Source organism: Citrus clementina, unplaced genomic scaffold (genome assembly GCF_000493195.1).
Source record: "Citrus clementina cultivar Clemenules unplaced genomic scaffold, Citrus_clementina_v1.0 scaffold_5, whole genome shotgun sequence".
NCBI lineage: Eukaryota > Viridiplantae > Streptophyta > Magnoliopsida > Sapindales > Rutaceae > Citrus > Citrus x clementina.
The window spans coordinates 16,468,872-16,482,806 of record NW_006262201.1 but is presented as its reverse complement, the minus strand read 5'-3'; the positions used below and the strand labels follow the sequence as shown (position 1 = coordinate 16,482,806).

At 31.1% G+C, this 13,935-nt stretch overlaps 2 protein-coding genes across 2 annotated transcripts; both read right to left on the bottom strand.

Moving 5' to 3' along the window:
- Window positions 1-2,936: 2,936 nt before the first annotated feature.
- Window positions 2,937-3,628, bottom strand: LOC18041328 (GATA transcription factor 7). Its single transcript, XM_006432080.2, has one exon. The coding sequence runs from the start codon at window positions 3,591-3,593 to the stop codon at window positions 3,030-3,032; it is 564 nt and encodes a 187-aa protein (XP_006432143.2). The 5' UTR covers window positions 3,594-3,628; the 3' UTR covers window positions 2,937-3,029.
- A 4,616-nt stretch (window positions 3,629-8,244) lies between these two features.
- Window positions 8,245-8,775, bottom strand: LOC18041257 (GATA transcription factor 7). Its single transcript, XM_006432078.1, has one exon. It carries the CDS (start codon window positions 8,773-8,775, stop codon window positions 8,245-8,247), a length of 531 nt encoding a protein of 176 aa, XP_006432141.1.
- Between the last annotated feature and the right edge of the window lie 5,160 nt (window positions 8,776-13,935).

Below are 13,935 nucleotides of genomic sequence, written 5' to 3'. Positions count from 1 at the left end.
AGTAAATCTTTATACGGATTGAAACTAATTCTTCGAATGCGTTGAGTTTGGAGACTTTTGAACTACGGTTGGCTTGATCCCAAATTTTGGGTACGTAGGCAGTCGAAACGACACAGCCATTCTGGATCCTTATTGAAGGATCACTTTGGGGATGAGGGTTCGTTGGTAGTCGGCTCAGATTTGGACAAATTTTCGCCAAGGTGGAGAATTGTTGAAAAGTCATGCACGTGACATTGAAATTCAAAAATGAATGCAAAATTTCAAATGGCTACCAAACATTTGAAGAAAAGATGGAAAGTTGGCAAATTTGACACACCATTGACTATTGGCTTAGGTTAGGTGGAATAGTAAAGGGGTTGGTGCAATAGTGCCATTATTTTCCCTATAAATAGATGGCACTTCTTCCATTCTATATCATCCCAAAATTGTTAAGCTTATAAGTTTCTAAGCTTTTGAGAGAAGTGAGAGAAGTGTGTCTGAGGAATTTATTTTTCCTGCAGAGTGTGAGAGTACTGAGTATATTTGGGTTTCTGGGAAGTGAGATTCGTTACTCAAATATTGTACTCTATTAATTGTTTAATAAGCAATTATTCTTTCTTGCCTCCGTGGATGTAGGTTTAATTACCGAACCACGTAAATTCTTGTGTCCTTTATTTTTCAGTAATTATTTGGTGCGCTTGATTCCGCATTCCGTGCACAACAGTTGCTGCCAAAGTCTTTGAAAGGCTAAAGCCTTTGGACTTGAGCATGTTCATAATGTTGGTGAAGGTCTTCAGAAGGCTAAAAAATCTGCTGTTATGAAAACGTATCTTTTAATAAAGTGAGTGTTTCTTCATGTCTTGATCATGACATTGACGATGGGTTTGTGATTATGGCAGTCACGAACTGCTGGTGACGGAGAAAGGAGATGAAAAGTGGAGATACCACTGAATTTGATGATTCTGAACGAATTCAATTTCAAAATATTGTTCATCATAACGAAAAGTTCTATGATTTGAACATGGATTCTAAAACTTTGCAAGTTACTAAAGTTGCTAATGTTGGATGTCAGTACTATCAATTTGTTTCGTTTATGCACTCTGTGAAGAAATCGTGCAAAGAATTGTTCTTTATTTATCTGGGAGCGTTCTTAGAAAAGGGTGATGAGGGTTATGATATTCGGAGCAATAGAACTGATTACCCATTTGTTTGCATTTATGTGTTTAAGCTTGATATCAAAGGATGTTGAAGATATTGCGTTTGATTATGGAGTTTGGTACCATGATGAGGATGACAATTTGGAGGATGAGGCGCTATTTTGTGGCAATGATTGTTCATTCTTTAACTCAGCATTTTATTGATCAGACTCTAGATTGAAAAAGATTAATTCCTTTGAAAAAAAACAAAAAAAGGGTAGTGACCCATGATCATAATTTTCCAATTTAAAAATTTGATCACCACTGAATTAAATGCAATTCTTTCTAAGCCCCAACAGACTCATTAGCTGGAAAAATTCTACAAGATATCAGAGGTAATATAAATAATTAATGCATGTATGACATATGTAATTAAATTTAATATGATTATCACTTAAATGAAATGTCATAATATCATTTACTTGTTGTATGGTTGACATAGTACATAAGATATATTGTAGAATTTTTTCACCTGTTATCCGAAGATCACATTGGGCCCCGACTAATCCAGATTCGAGTCGGGTATGACCACTAGGGCGTCAAAGCTCTTCAAACAAGTATTTAACGCAGTTGCATTTCTAATCCTCAAACTGAAAAACCTTGGTTAAGTTAGAACAACCCCATGCCAGCTGATCTACGCGCTTGTTTGTTATATTTTTACTTTACTCTTGATGTGTATTTGTTAGATTTTTTCACTCTAAATTCAAGCGTTACCTCCCTAATTAGGTGATTTTTTTTTAATTAATAAAATCCTCTCATATCATCGAAGTTTGCTAAAAAACAGAAAGAAAGACGTATGGAACATCGTTTCCGAATTGACTTGGCCGAATATCGATGTAAGAGTACCTGGATGGATACATCAAGCTTATGAATTACAAGTGCTCTACTGAATTTACTTAGGGTTGTATCATTAATACTCTTCCAAAATAATGCCACGAAATGTGTGTGTGTGTACCTATATGGAAAATTAATTGAATAAAGCCAGATACGGTCAATGAACGGTCTTGATAATGTATGGTCAACTGATCATTAAAGGCTTTTAATAATTAATTCATATTGAACCAAAGTTGGTTGCTGTGAGTGGTTCGGCACTCGCACTCTTTAAAAGAGCTCAAGGGTTCAAGCCCCGCTCTTGTATGGAGTCACCATTTTAGCTAGTATTTTACCCTTTATAGGCCGACCCGGTGCGAGCAGAGATTAGTTGAGATCCACTCAGGACCACCTCGTAATTCGGATAAAAAAAAATTAATTCTTATTGAGGAAGAAGAAATTAAGTCATGCAATTCACAGCCCAACTGGATTTTTTTTTTGTTTTAAATAAAAGATGAGTTTCCTGTTGCTTCTTTAATTTAATTTAGTTTCTTATTCTTTTGTTTTATTTTAAAAGGGTTTGTATTTTCTTAATTAAAAATCTTATTTTATCTTCAATGAATTATACAATATTTTACTTTCAATGAATTATTATAGTAATTTAATGACAAATTAACAAAAAGGTTTTTATACTATTATTTAAAAAACAATGATGAAATGAGTTATTATTATTTAAATAATAAGAATGAAATAGATTATTATATCAAACCCTAAGAAAATAAAGGAAGTTTTCCCGTATGAATAAATTGAAACACGAAAAAAAGAAAAAAAAATATTATATGCCAAAGAAAATGGAACTTAAATGAAAAGAATTTAAACCAGTCAATAATTAAACATTTTCATCTATTTCACAACTGGTAAATTTAGTTAGTCATACCAATATTTGCTGAACTAGCTAACAAGCCATTAGCTACTGAAAAAAAAATATATATAACAAATGAACAAAAACAAGGTCAGTTTTAAAACCTACATATCATCAACGCCCTATCCCATAAAGCCCTTCTTCTTCTTCTTCAGTATCTTCTTATGAAAATTAGAATGTTTGTCACCATCAAACGTGGGGCTAGCCGCTGGCCGATACTCAGGCAAAAGCCGCCCGGACTTGTACCGTACTCCGCAAGCATTGCACAACGTCTTTGGCCCCAACGGCCCCATCCTCCACTGCGGCGTCTGCGTAGTTTCGCAATGACTGCACTTTCGCTGCTGCTGCTGCTGCACAATGCGTTCTCTTCTGCGACCCTTCTGTTTCTTATAATTATTAGCCAGGACACAACTGTTGTTGTAGTCCGCTAACGGCGCCGGCGCCACTCGTTTTCTCATCATTACTCGAGCTTGTGCCTTCTGCTCGGGTGGCATAACGGAATATTCTAAGGGCAAAAAATCACCATCAACACCAGCTAAAGAGATTGAATCGTTGAGGAAATTGGGATATAATTCTATTTCGTTAATGGGGTCTTGTGGAACACAGAGGGGAGATGCTAGTGCTATGTGGCTAGTGTCACTGAAACCAAAATTATCACCGTCAAATGAGAATATATCATCCGCCATTAGAATGAAAACACGTGAATTCTCTTCTAATACATTTTTGTTCGCGTGTGTGTGTGTATATGTATATTGATAGATTTTATTTTACTTAATGCACAAGTAAATAATTATGAAAACCGACGTACGTCTAGTCTCGGAGAAATTCTAGATACTCATCACATATCCGTTTCCATATCAGTCCTGATGTTGACACGTGTCCGACAAGGATCGTAAGAAATATCAAAAAGGCCACTAGGTTTGCTGACGATTCTGACACGTGGCGTCTAACAATTGGACGGGATACGTGTGTGTGACTCCATTTCGCCTACGCGGCTCAATGGAAGAGTTGAAAGTACGCGGTGACAGATATTTGTTTCCATATAAAATGTTTGGTATTCGCGGAGGCCCCGCCCGATTTATGTTATATCGAATTTCATTTTATTTTATTTTTTATGATTTTAGACTTTTATAATTTATTATTATTATTATTTTCTTTTTTGCAGATCCAATCCAAAAGAAGACTAGGAAACCAAAATTGTAAAAGAATAATTTTTTAAAGGAAACCCTCTAGGTTGGCCAAAGATCACATGCACTGTTTGCAGCGAACTCATAATTGTTGTGAAACTTTTCCCCTCAGCCTCAAGTTTAAAACTAGGAGACGCCCTAGCATTAATGAAAAAATTTTAATAAGTCCATCTAGATTTGAACAAATAATTTTATCAGTGGCATTCAAATTTTGGTTATTTTAATTATTCTAATTCTAATTTAGTTATGACTTTTTTTTTTCACTTTTTTTGACATCTAATTTGCTTCAAATGAGTTTGAAAAATAGATAAGGATTTAATACGGAGTTGATTTTGTGATGAGCACAAAATTAATTGTTGTTAGACAAAAGAAGTAAAAAATAAATTATGAGCATTGATCTAATGCTCAGAAAAAAATCAACACAATACCGAATTATAATCCAACAAGCGGACAAAGGTTCAGAATAGAATCAAGTTAAAGAACACAAGCTGATAAGCTGGTCAGGAGCGCAATCAAAATAAGGAACACAAGCAAGTCGCATTTAGCATTCAAGGAAGAACTTGAGTTTGTGCCTTTTCTTCTTCCTTATGATTACTCTTTTTAAAAAAAATATAGTCTAGATAAATATATAAGCTTTTTGTCATTGTTACTGATTAAGTGTCTGTTTGATATAACTTATTTAATGACCATAAATACTCATTTAATCGCATAAGCTCTTATCATAATTTTTGTTGTTATTTGATTATTTTTTTAATGGAATTTTTGAAACTTAAATAAGTTATTTTGTCTCTACTAGTAATAAGTTCAGATTTTGAGCTTTTGAGAGTAGAGATTGAAATATTTTTTTTTCAATATTAAAATATCTAAAATATCATCTACTTATTCGGCGATCTTATTTTATTCTTTTCATAATATAACTTTAAAAAACGTGCCTATTAAAGTAATTTCACACATTTTTATTAAAGTTCTTATTGATAACCAAACAATTAATTTTTTTTAGTAAAATCTCTATTTATAAAAGCTCTACTAATAAAAATTTTACTTAAATAAACTATACTTGAAAAGTTGTACCAAATGGAGCCTTAACTGAACAAGTGGTTAGCTCTCTTCCATATTAATTCTCTCCCACACACGTGGCAAGAAGCACGTGAAATTAAAATCACAAATAACTTGAAATAATTTCGTTTCTAATAGGGGAAAAGCCACCCACACTCTGAAGATTTGGTTAAATGGTCACACAAATCCCCTTAAATTCATAAATGATCATACAAACCCCTTTTTTATGTTATACCCTTCGTTACAACAACTCAATAATTAACTTTAATTAAACTTCTATAATAAATATAAATAAAAATAAAAATAATGCAATATGTAAAATAAAGATAAAATTTATAAAATATTTTGAAATTAAAAAGTTATTTTAACATTATTAATCTGTCATATTGTTTTAATGATGATAAAACTATTTGACTTATTAATAATATGTAAGTATCATACCTAACATTCACAATAATTTACAAAATTCATATTATTTTATTTACAATATCCTTTTTTTTAATTATGTCTATATTAGCATGCATCTTAAAGTCAATTTTTGGATGAAGAGATTTTAATATTAATAAAATCTGTCAGGATAGACTAATAATAACTTAATATTAAAATTAATTTTCAATATATGTTATTTTATTAATTATACTTATTGTAATATTTTATTGTATTATATTATATTTATTTATTATTTTTATCTTATTACTATATTTATATTTATTTGGGTTGTTGTAATCAAAGAATATAATAGTCATTTATGAAATTAAGGGAGCTTGTGTAATTATTTATAAAAGTAAAGGGGTCTGTGTGACATTTAAGACAACTTTTAAGATGTGGGTGGCTTTTTCCCTCCCTGGGTGAGCAAAGGCAATGATCTATATGCATCTAAGAAGAGGTTTTCATGGCGGCTGATCATTACCGAATGGTGCACAAAACTACAAGGCACAATAAGAAAGCGAAATTCTACAACTATCTTTAATTTCCTTTTTTTATTTTCATTATAACGGTAGCCAGCAATTCATGAATGTAAATACAAATCCCTTGTTGATGAATGATGATGATAGTTTTATTATTATTTTTTGTTTAGCGTTCTCCGCCGATTCATTTTTAATTTTAAAGCCGGCTATTAACTGTGTGGATTCAGAAAGTAAGCAGACGGTTTCTTCTATCTCTGCCCTGGAGCTTTTACTATAAATAGAAGAGGCTTTAATCAATTCATATATAATAAAGACCACAAAGACAGATTTAGTTCTTTTATTAACCGAAGAAAATACAGAAATTAATTAGGAAATGGCCAGCTACAAAACTTCTGTGTTCTGCAATTTGGCTTTGTTCGTTGCTCTTCTCCTCATTGTCTCTGTGGCTGAAAGCCGCAATTTTGCCGGTAAATATTCCAATAGTCTCCGTAGAATTCGAAGTACAGTGGTGGTCAGCCAAATAAAATTACTTGAAAACAATTCAGCAAAGTCCCTTGAAGCGATTTTATAATTAACTTGATAATGTGCTTAATTATATATTGTAATTAATTGTTTATAGTAAAAATGTACGTGCAGTTGGGCTCGTAAAGGCCCCCCCAACTTGTGATTCGGTGTATGGTGCCCAAGAAGGTGATACCTGCTTTGATGTTTCGCAGAAGTTCAACTTGAGCAATGAGTTATTTCTTGCCATCAACCCCAATATCGACTGCGACGCCGTCTTCGTTGGTCAATGGCTTTGTGTCGCTGGCAGCGCTTAATTAACTAGCCAACAAATCAGAGATCAATTCCGAGAGCTTCCAAATCATTTCTGCTGTTAATTAATTTGAATTTCAAGAAATTTCAACTTGTAGTCTTTTCTTTTGTGATGTTAACAAGCATGTCTTACATATGCTTCTAATGCGAACATTAGTTCAAATAAAGTCAATTTCCTTCCAGTTTTATTTACAGGCTTGAAAAAATTGAAAACAAAATGTGCACCCATTGCACTGTTTGTTTATATGCGTTTGTACGTTACAAGTATAATTTTCATAAGATTTTTGTTTTCTAGTAATAATAATGCCTTACATTGCATTAGGGATTTTTCATATGATTCCCACGTGTTAGATAGCGAAACAGAAACGGCTCTCCGTTATTTAGTAGTGTGTATTATATGCGTTTGTATGTTACAAGTATAATTTTCATAAGATTTTTGTTTTCTAATAATAATAATGCCTTACATTGCATTAGGGCTTTTGCATATGATTCCCACGTATTAGATACCGAAACAGAAACGGCTCTCTATTATTTACTTGTATATATTATATGCGTTTTTATGTTACAATTATAATTTTCAAATTTGGATTCTAATGATTTTATATTATTTAAACGATTTTATTCATTTATCAAATATTTATTTGTCAAAATCTGATACATACAAACTAGGGTAAATGCTTATTTAGTCACTATATTTTGACTTAAGTATCTATTTAGTCTAACTGTTGTTCTTTTCTTTTTCAATAATACTCTTTCAACAATGTTTTTGCCTTCTTGAGAATATTAATTAAAAGAACAAATTAGCCTTTCAAGTAATATAAAAATTTTCACAAAATTTCATGTTACTATTTTACTTTTAGGATTATTTTAGTAAATTATTTTTTTTATAAAATAACTATTAGTAAAATTGATACGAGGATATTAAATATTGTCTTTAGCTAGCTGATATTAATTTATTTATAAATAAATTATCAGCAAGAGTTTTGAATGTGTACAAAAAAAAATACTAATTCTTTCATACTAATATTTATTGGTTAATTCATTGATTTAAAATATAATTTATTTTACACCAGACCTGCATCATTTAAATATAATTTATTTTGTCCCAATTTTATAAACCAGTATGTGAATAATTGAAGTATTAAAAAACTAAAAAGACACAGAATTTAAAAAGAAAACTATATATCACACAGAACACAAATTAAAAAAACAAAAAGAAATGAATGTCTTTATATTCACTACTAAATCTAGCTCAACATACAAATTGATGAACGAAGAAAAACCACCAATGAAAATAAAATAATTTTTTTAAAAAATAAATGAATAATAAATAAATAAATAATGTAAGTCTAAGTTACATATTAACAACCTAGCTAAATACCCTTCTTCTTTTTCAATATTTTTCTATGAAAATTAGAATGTATATGAACATCAAATGTGGGACTAGCCGCTGGCCTATACTCAGGCAAAAGCCGCCCCGACTTGTACCGTACCCCGCAAGCATTGCAAAGCGTCTTCGGCCCCAATGGCCCGACTCTCCACTGCGGAGTGTGCCTCGTTTCGCAATGACTGCACTTTCGCTGCCAAAGCTCCTCATTCATACTCATCGACCACATCCCCCGCCTCCCTTCTCTTTTACCCCTCGGTTTCTTGTTACCCAAGAAACCATTGCACCCCTGTGCCGCCGCCGCCGCCTGTTTCTTCATCATTGGCGTTTCGAATTCCGATGAGAAATTAGAAACGTCTAGATTACTTATTGAGATTGAATCGTTGAGGAAATTAGGATATAATTCTATTTCATCAATTGGGTCCTGTGGAACACAAAGAGGAGATGACGTGTAGCTACAAGAGTCACTGTAGCTAAAATCGCCTTCATCATCAAACGTAAATATATTTTCAGCCATTATAAAAAAGATAAATTAACACATTAATTAATTTCCTTCCACTTCCTTTGCGTGTGTATATATAAAGAAGAAGTTTTATTTTACTTAATGAGTAAGTCTCTCTACGAAACCGGCGTCTGAAAGCTGCAAATGATATATCCGTTTAGAACATTAGTCGTGATCATGACACGTAACCGACATTGATTCTGGCGAAATATAAGAGAAAGAATTTGGATTTACTCGGTTTTTATGACAAATCTCACACAGTGGCGTCTAACAATTGGAGAGACTAACGCGGGAAATTTAATCAGATGGTTATAATTACGCGGTGACAAATTAAAGAATATATATATAGAGAGAGAGAGAGATAATACATACATGTATTTGATTTATTTCTAAATTAAACGTTTGATATTAATGGTGGAGTCATACTACGCGGTGACAAATTAAAGATATACATATATATATATATAGAGAGAGAGAGAGATAATACATACATGTATTTGATTTATTTCTAAATTAAACGTTTGATATTAATGGCGGAGTCATACACCAGTTGGGGCACATGCCCGTTTGAATTTTAATTTAGTAAGAATGTTCCATATATAAAAGGCTGAGTTTAAAAAAATTGAATTAAAAAAAAAGGTAATTTCAAAAGACTAGAAAGGTGCAAGTGATATCTGCCAACGTTAGAGATTAATAAGCTTAAACTTTCTTCTAGGGATGGCAATGGGGAGGGGAGGGGAGAGGAGGGGAGGGGATTGACAACCCCATATCCATCTCCGATATTTCGCATATGTCTCCATCTCCTCATTGTCTCTGTTAGAATTGCTTACTAGGGTTCATGTCTCCTCCTTGAATAATAATAAGAAATCTCCGAAGGTCCCCAATCCCCAAATAACCTCCGAATAACTGATACGTTTTTAGTTTTTGAATTTGATTTAATCATATTAAAATAAAAAAGTTTAAATAAAAGTAAAGTTTCACCATATATCTTAACAAAAAGTTTGGATGTTATATCTTTAACTTTTGCTTTAGTTTTTGGCTTTATTAGGTAAAAGTTTGAAATAAAAATTTTGAGATAAGGCCTTTTAAATAAGACATGATCGAATAGTAATTTAAAACTATAATTAGTTAACTAGGTCTGAAAGTTTCATAATATATTTGTATAAATATTTTGATATTTGTTATTTATACTAATATTTAATATTTTATAATTCAAACTTTTTTATTAAAAATTCTAAAAAATAAAAATAAAATTAAAAATTAAAATAGGGAATGGGGAATTGGGAGGGAATGAGGATTTTGGCTCATCCCTATCCTTTCCTCGAAAACGAAATTGGGTAAAAAACTATTCTCGTCCCTTCTCCGAATAAGAAATTGGGTATAAAATCGTCCATATACCCTCCCAAAACAAGGGAAACTCCTGAGGAGCCTTGTCCCCATGGGGATTTCTGCCCTCCCTACTTTCATCACTTATTCACACTTTGCGTGAATAAAAAATTGATGCATATACTAGTTGACCTAGAACAAGTCATAACTTGGGTAGTTTTAAATTTTCTTTACTTTAATTTCTTTTAAAATGTTGTCTTTAAAATTTTATTATGTCAAAAGAATTTGAGTTTATTTCAAATAAAAAGTTAAGGCCACATCAAGAAAAACTTAAAACTGCACAAATTATAGCCTATTCTATATCACAACGCTATTGAAAAAAATGATATTTACTGACGTTAGAATAGTGTCAATAATTACTTTCAATGATACTTGTTAATTGTATCAGTAATTTGACAGTCAGAAAAATAGTGTCACTTATTTGGTGTCAATGATTACTATTACTACAATTTTACAAGCTTTATGACATTATAGTATTAGTAATTACTAATAATGATTGCGTGTCAATAGTTCGTTTCAGTATAGTATCACGAATATTATGACACTACAATGATAGTGTTTACTAACATTTATTACATGTCAATAGTTTGTTTTACACCACGAATATGACATGATAGAATGAATAGATTCTAATATTTTAGTGTCAGTAATTAGTATTATTATAGTATCACTAGTATTATGACACAATTGAGATCTTACTTCATGATATATTTTTTAGTGTCAATGACCTTTAGTTGAATTTGTATTTTGGCATTTCTATTGTTACTCTACTATTTTCATTGTTCTTTTAGTTTTGCCAATCAAATCATGGTATTCAAAGAAAATTTTAAATTAAACTAAAGTACTAAACCAAACAATTAAATATAAGTTTATAATATTCCTAATAAAATTTAAATAAGTATAAAATGAAATACTAATATAAATATCTCAAATATAGTTTGGAAACAACATAATGACAGTTTGCATAAATCTATCAATCATCCTCTGTATATCTATTCCTTGACCTTCGCCTTTCCTTCACCTTTCCCACCTACAAGTGCAATATATGGAACCAATTAGCTAGTATGCTACACAAATCAATTCTTTGATATTTACAAGCAAAAATATACTTATGATATACTTGATTATCATATGTTACAATTAACTTTGCAACATACATGACCCACTTATCACAAAGTTGTGAAAGATCGTTTTGTAATGTACTCATCACAACCATTGAACTTAAAAAATAAAGCAACAAAATGTATACATATATTTTAAAATCTATACTAAAATAAAACGACAAAATAAATTCATATATTTTTTAATCTTTTATGAATAACATAAAAAAATAAAGAACATGCAAATAAATTGTATCACCATTGTAAACAATAATTACCAAAGCTGCCTAAAAAGTTGATAATTTACAATAATCATTTTGCTTCACTCAATATTACTTTAGCACTAACATTGGGCTTCATATGCCTTCCACTTCTACATGCAACAACTCTAGTCATTCTGGTCTGCACTAAAGTGTCTTAACTGAATAGTAGAACACACTAACAATTAGTATCAATTTTGCCAAACAACATCCTGAATGCATTCAGCAAAATATTGATCGATTATTTTCAACTAATGAATCTACCCACTCCATTTAAAATACAGTATGATCAAATCTAGATATATATAGTATTGTAACTTTTACCCATAATAAATATGCCAAATAAAGTATATATGATTATCCTAAACATACAAAGTACTCCATCTCACCCCTAACACAATATATTATTATATTGTTATTTTTAAGCATCAAGCAGCAAACAATTCACCCATTAAACATCTTCACAATTCACATAATTAACAAATAATATTTCATAAATAGTAGCAATTGATTGATTAAACACTGTTCTTAAGAAAATTCATCTCACAATGCATTCTTCAACAAAATATTAAAAAAAAGTTATAGAAGAACTTATATTGTTTTCAAGAATGTATAAATCTCAAATAATATCTTGGATGTACTTCATCACATAATAACCACATTCAAGGTTTCCAAGTTGTTTCAGACACTAAAGAAATAAAAATTAATTTCAAATAAAATAGTAAAAGTAACAATGAAAGTTATAACTTGTTTTAATAAAAACTTCACAGAGACCCATTGCACAACTGTCTTTTTGTTAGTCTTCACTCGATGCATTGTTATCCCACTATAAGCAATAAATAACGAATGTCAACATTTAAGTAAATCAATCAACTTACTCATTCAAATCTGCCTCAACTCATCATTAGGATTATCGCCTAATGGATCAAGATAATATATTTTTCACCTCACCGTATCAATTGTTACTAGCAACCCCAATAGCCACTAAACAAACAATTAGAAAAATAACAAATAGATTACAAGATGAATTTAAATCATTCATATAGAAAAAAGAAAATGAACAAAAAATAAATAAACTATACCTTGGGTTCTATAGGAATACAATTATTTAAGTTATTTGTATCTTGTCCAAAAGGTTTGAAATATAGGAACACCTATTTGGGTAACTTGCTTAAGTTGAATATGACTTAACTATACATCCAAATTGAATTGGAATCACATCACTACCATTATCCATCTCCTCATATAAGTGTCTACTAAAAAAAGAAACTTGTATGACATATAAATATAACAATTAAATTAATGACAATTTGTAAAATCAGAAAACATAATAAAAACATAAATCAAGTTTTTTTCTCTTACTTGATCCATATTTTAATAACAGAATTTGAGAGCTCTGCAAACTCAATGAATTCACTGCAAATTTGTTTGTCCAATCTTCTCTCTCAGTAGACATAAAAAGTTTTCAGATCGTGTGCAATTATAATCAAACGTGGCAGGAAGCTCTCAATCATCAAAGAAAAGATGTTCATTTGTGAACTCTTGTTCTCTTTTCTTACGTTCACAGCTTGATAGGTATTCTTTTTTAGAACAAGTTTCCTTACTGTCATTGGTTTTACAACAACATGTTCCTTTATTGTTCCTTTCTGTTCATACAAATATACCACACCATTTACAGAAGACTCATCCGTCAACTTTTTTATTGAGGGAGTTAATGTTGAAGATCTTCCAGGGTTGATTTTTGAAATGGCTTCACAATTTACTTAGGGTGGATTCTGTTCAGGAGCTGGTAGGGGAAGTGTATTGATGTTTTTGTCAAATTTTGGACAAATAGTGGGTCATTGGTCACTGATTTTGGATTAGCTATGGTTTTATTGGTTACTGATTTTGGAGTAACTTTGGTGGGCGATCGACGATCAATCTCCATCTTAACACTACAATCACCTTTGGAGTTAGGAAAGTTGGAACTGCCAACTTCAATAATGTTGCAGGCATTTATCTTTGCATTCATTAAATCTAATTGAGCTTACATAAACTGAAAACTCTCTTGATACATCCTTTGTTCTCATACTAACTCAATAGGATCATGAATATTCAAATACATGGATGGGGTGATGAAGTGACCAAACTTCCATTAAGCTTTTTCTAAAGGGCTTCACCTAGGATATCATTTGGTCTTTGGGATTGGAATGTTCCCCGCTCAACATGGCTTCTTAGCTCACTCTAAAAAATAAATACAAAAAGAATTAATCAAGATTAAGAATAAAAAAAAAGTTAAATGATGACAACCAAAACGTACATCTTATTACTAGCATTTTTTGGAAGAAACAAAGCAACCCGATTTGTTAATTTACATACACTTTGATTATTATTTAATAACATTCATCAATAATAAAAAGAAAACTAGAATTAATTGAGGCCTTGAATCA

What these genes read in the sequence shown, in the direction of transcription:
- LOC18041328 (XM_006432080.2), bottom strand. Translation starts at nt 3,593, where the DNA reads ATGGCGGATGATATATTCTCATTTGACGGTGATAATTTTGGTTTCAGT.
- LOC18041257 (XM_006432078.1), bottom strand. Translation starts at nt 8,775, where the DNA reads ATGGCTGAAAATATATTTACGTTTGATGATGAAGGCGATTTTAGCTAC.